The 3,586-nt window shown below is 35.3% G+C and overlaps 1 protein-coding gene across 2 annotated transcripts; it reads right to left on the bottom strand.

Annotated features, from left to right (window-relative positions):
• Positions 1 to 955: 955 nt before the first annotated feature.
• On the bottom strand, positions 956 to 3,186 carry LOC110602649 (protein BASIC PENTACYSTEINE2). Of its 2 annotated transcripts, none has more exons than XM_021740220.2 (2): positions 2,972 to 3,186; positions 956 to 2,419 (listed from the first exon to the last, which is right to left on the bottom strand). In XM_021740220.2, exon 2 carries the CDS (start codon positions 2,105 to 2,107, stop codon positions 1,268 to 1,270), a length of 840 nt encoding a protein of 279 aa, XP_021595912.1. In that variant the 5' UTR covers positions 2,108 to 2,419; positions 2,972 to 3,186; the 3' UTR covers positions 956 to 1,267. The 2 variants fall into 2 exon arrangements, with proteins under 2 accessions (XP_021595912.1, XP_021595911.1); XM_021740219.2 differs by having other exon boundaries at positions 956 to 2,111; positions 2,972 to 3,172.
• Between the last annotated feature and the right edge of the window lie 400 nt (positions 3,187 to 3,586).

Genomic DNA, 3,586 nt, shown 5'->3' with positions numbered 1-3,586 from the left:
TGCAGTATAACAAGGAATCAATAGATACACACCAATCCGTTGCCAACTAACGGATGACTAACAACCTAATACCCAAAAACTCTGCACATACCCCTCAATTCTAAGAGAAAAACAAAAAGGTAGAGGGCAAAAGGGAGAATAAAAGGGAGGGAAAAAAAGAGAAGAAAAAACCTTTCACTAACAAACATTTTCCTTCACTATGAAAAATCTTCTGTCAAGATGAAGAACAAAGCTTACATGATCAATCTACCAAAAACAGAACCAAAATGGTCCAAAAAGAAATAATCTAAGCATGGCATGACAACTACCCCAAAATCCGAATATACTAGTTTAATGAAGCTCGAGCACAAATGCATCAGAATAAATCTCTAGAACAGCGACACTGCAAACTTCAATGAAAGCAAACATCAAATACAAAAAATAACTAGGGAAGATAAGTTAGCAGACCATGAGTTCAGGAATTCCCAAGTTTGTCTAAACCTAATTGTATCTATATCATGCCCAATCATTGTGCTGCATAAATGAATAAGACGATGTTATCCAGAAAGCAGATGCACGCACCAATTACAATAAATAAATAAATAATCACATAAACCAGGCTCAGAAATACACATGAAACAAAATGTACATAACTGCACATGTATATATATGGAGTCTGCATTTGGACTTTCGGGCAACTGTCATTCTTGATAAAATAGACTTGAAACAAATACTAAGCTTACATGATTTGAGAAAAATAGCATTATTATTTGAGAAATAAAACTCCAAATTATCTGAATTCTGACACACCTATTTTGGCATCTCTGCGACCATCACCCTTACATGATTATGCAACATTAATGATAAAGCAAATATTAAAAAACAGCCCTTAAAACAGTCATAAGAACCTATTGAAATGAATAAAAAAATTACCACCAATGTGAAATACAGAAATATAAGATATGAGGAGCATTGATTTTACCAATCTTTGCAAGATTCAATTTAAGGGTGAAAAAGAGGTTATCCAAAATCCAACAAAAAATAAATTCATCTGCATCCTACATCCCAGTGGCGAGAAGTTAGTAGTTGCCTTTATAACACAAACAGAACTGAAAAATTAACAATTCTGAAAAAGAGCAGAAGTTTGACTCTCAGAAACATGTATCATATCTGTGAAGATTCATGAACTACAATGAACCAGATAGATCTCTGCAAAAGGCCACAGATATATACAAGAGAAACAGACCAAATGCAATGCGAGCCCCACCATCGTGCCAGCAACGTAAATCTACCTGATAGTGACAAACTTGTTGGTACCGTGTTTTGCCCAGTGAGTCCTCAAATCAATTGGGTTAACAAAGTTATAACCTTCAGCAGCAAGTTTCTCCAATACCTTCTTAAATGCACCCTGGCTCATTTTCCTTCCGGCTATCCTTGCACCACGTCTTTTAGTGCTCATTGGCAAGGGGTACATTGATACATTGGTAGTGCAACAAGCAGACTGCCAGCCACCACAGCCCCATCGATAACATTGCTGAGGAGTTCCAGTACAAGAGCAAACTGGAATAGGAATACCAGAAATGTCCATATCAATCCCATTTATGACAACATCCATACTTTTCTTAGCTGGTTTCGCACGCTGAACTGCATTATTACTACTATCTTTTGGCTTCCTAGGTTTCTTGGCTTTTGGTGTTTTTGGGGCACCCCCACCTTGTCTTTTCTTCAACTGATTACCTTCCTTGTTTACGGTTGGCTCCTCAATCCTGCCCACCTTCTCATCCCTTGATGAATTGGGTGGTTGTAGAACTTGCATGGAGTGAGCTCCAGATGCTTCTGGGAGAACAGCATAATTAGGATTTGGAGGTAACATATTCAAAAACTTCTCTCTCTGGCTTATCCAACCGTCTCTTACATAGTGCATAGGGACAGAGGCATCTGAAACCACACAATCACGCGGATGAAAAGCTCCATTGGCACCAACCATTATGTTATTAGGATCACGCCCGGGTAGGAAATGCTTTGTGTCACGGTCTGCCATGCTCGACATGAGCTGCAGACCAAGATGCCCTTTAAAGGTCGGTTCATAATAACCCCAATTGCGCATGTTTAGTGCATCATCATCCATGAAACTACACAGTTATGAAAACACAACAGGAGGGATTAGACTTTTTCTGTGTTTTAGATCGACTCATTGTATAGTTGCTATCTGAAACTTAAATTTTCATCAAATCTTGGAACAATATGTACATTGCAATCCTAATGACTGCAGCTATCAAAGAGCACTAAAAAGCTATAAAATTATAAATAAAGCAATAACTTCAAAACTAAAATAAACATAATAAACATTGTGCAACGAAATAGTGCTAGAACCAAGACAGATCCATCCAAATTTTCAGCAGAACAAATTCAAATGCAAATAGATCCGGGAAGAGGGCATCTGCATATAAAGAAGCAAAAATGCCAAATCATGGGCTTGTTATCCGCTATAAAAAAAGAGAGGAAGTACAACCTGAATCACATTTTCTAATTTCACATTCATATCCAAACCAATACTGACTGTAATAAGAACTCAATTATTTTCAGATCTAAATAGAGGAACTCTAAGATTCTCATCAACAGAAGTTAAATCCCTAAGTACCCAATGACAAAATAATAATAATAATAATAATTTTTTGATATTCAAAGCTCCAAGCAACATCCAGCATTTTGACCGGCACCAAACCAGAAATCCATTATCAGATCTAGAATACTGAAATTTTGAAAATAGAAAGCATTTCAATGACTTAGGGTTCCAAAAAAATTAATTTTGAAAAGAACAGCAGATCTCAGCGATCTGGAGCGAAATCAGGAATAGACATTAGCAATTTAAATTAAACAAACAAAAAAAATGCAGATGCATAGACATGTATGTGTAAATAAGGCAAGTTTATAATAAGTACAGGACCCATATATTCAAATTTTAGAAAGAGAGAGGAAAGAGAAAACTTACTTGTGGGGGTGTAAACGGCTCTTTAGGGTTTTGCCCTTCTGGAGAGAGAAAGGGAGAGAGAGAGAGGAGAGAGGAGAGAGAAACCTGAGAGAGAAAGACAGATAGAGAATGAGAGAAGAGGAGAGAGGAGAGAGAAAGCCCTAAGAATGAGAGAGAGAACAAAAATGTGCATCTATGAAGGGAAGAATATATATTTTTTTCGTAAAAGTGTTTTTTTTTTTTTTTTTAAATATTAATAGAAAGAGAAATAAATAAATAAAATAAACAAAATCTAAGAGTAAGAGACTCCAGAGAGAGAGAGAGAGAGAGGTTTTATTTTGTTGGGCATATGATATCCCCTTCTATATATTATTCTTCTTTCCTTTCCAATTTTGAGGGTACCCACTTTATTTTATTCTTCCTTTTTCAAGACTTGGCTCCTGCTTTCCTTTTCCTTTCTAATAAAAATAAAAATGTTTTTTTTTTAATTTTTACCTTTTTTCTTAATATTTCACCTTTTATTTTATTTTTTTAACATTATCCATGAGTGATAAAAATTCTATTAATATAGACAAAAATGCTTTTTTAACCATCCAACTTATCATTATATGTATTTATAAATTTAATCTGATAATA

Source organism: Manihot esculenta, chromosome 15 (genome assembly GCF_001659605.2).
Source record: "Manihot esculenta cultivar AM560-2 chromosome 15, M.esculenta_v8, whole genome shotgun sequence".
NCBI classification, from domain to species: domain Eukaryota; kingdom Viridiplantae; phylum Streptophyta; class Magnoliopsida; order Malpighiales; family Euphorbiaceae; genus Manihot; species Manihot esculenta.
Note: the sequence above shows the minus strand (reverse complement) of the source record. Positions and strands in the feature narration are given on the sequence as shown.

Excerpts from the sequence above, each read along its gene's own strand:
- LOC110602649 (XM_021740220.2), bottom strand. The coding sequence starts at position 2,107 with ATGGATGATGATGCACTAAACATGCGCAATTGGGGTTATTATGAACCG.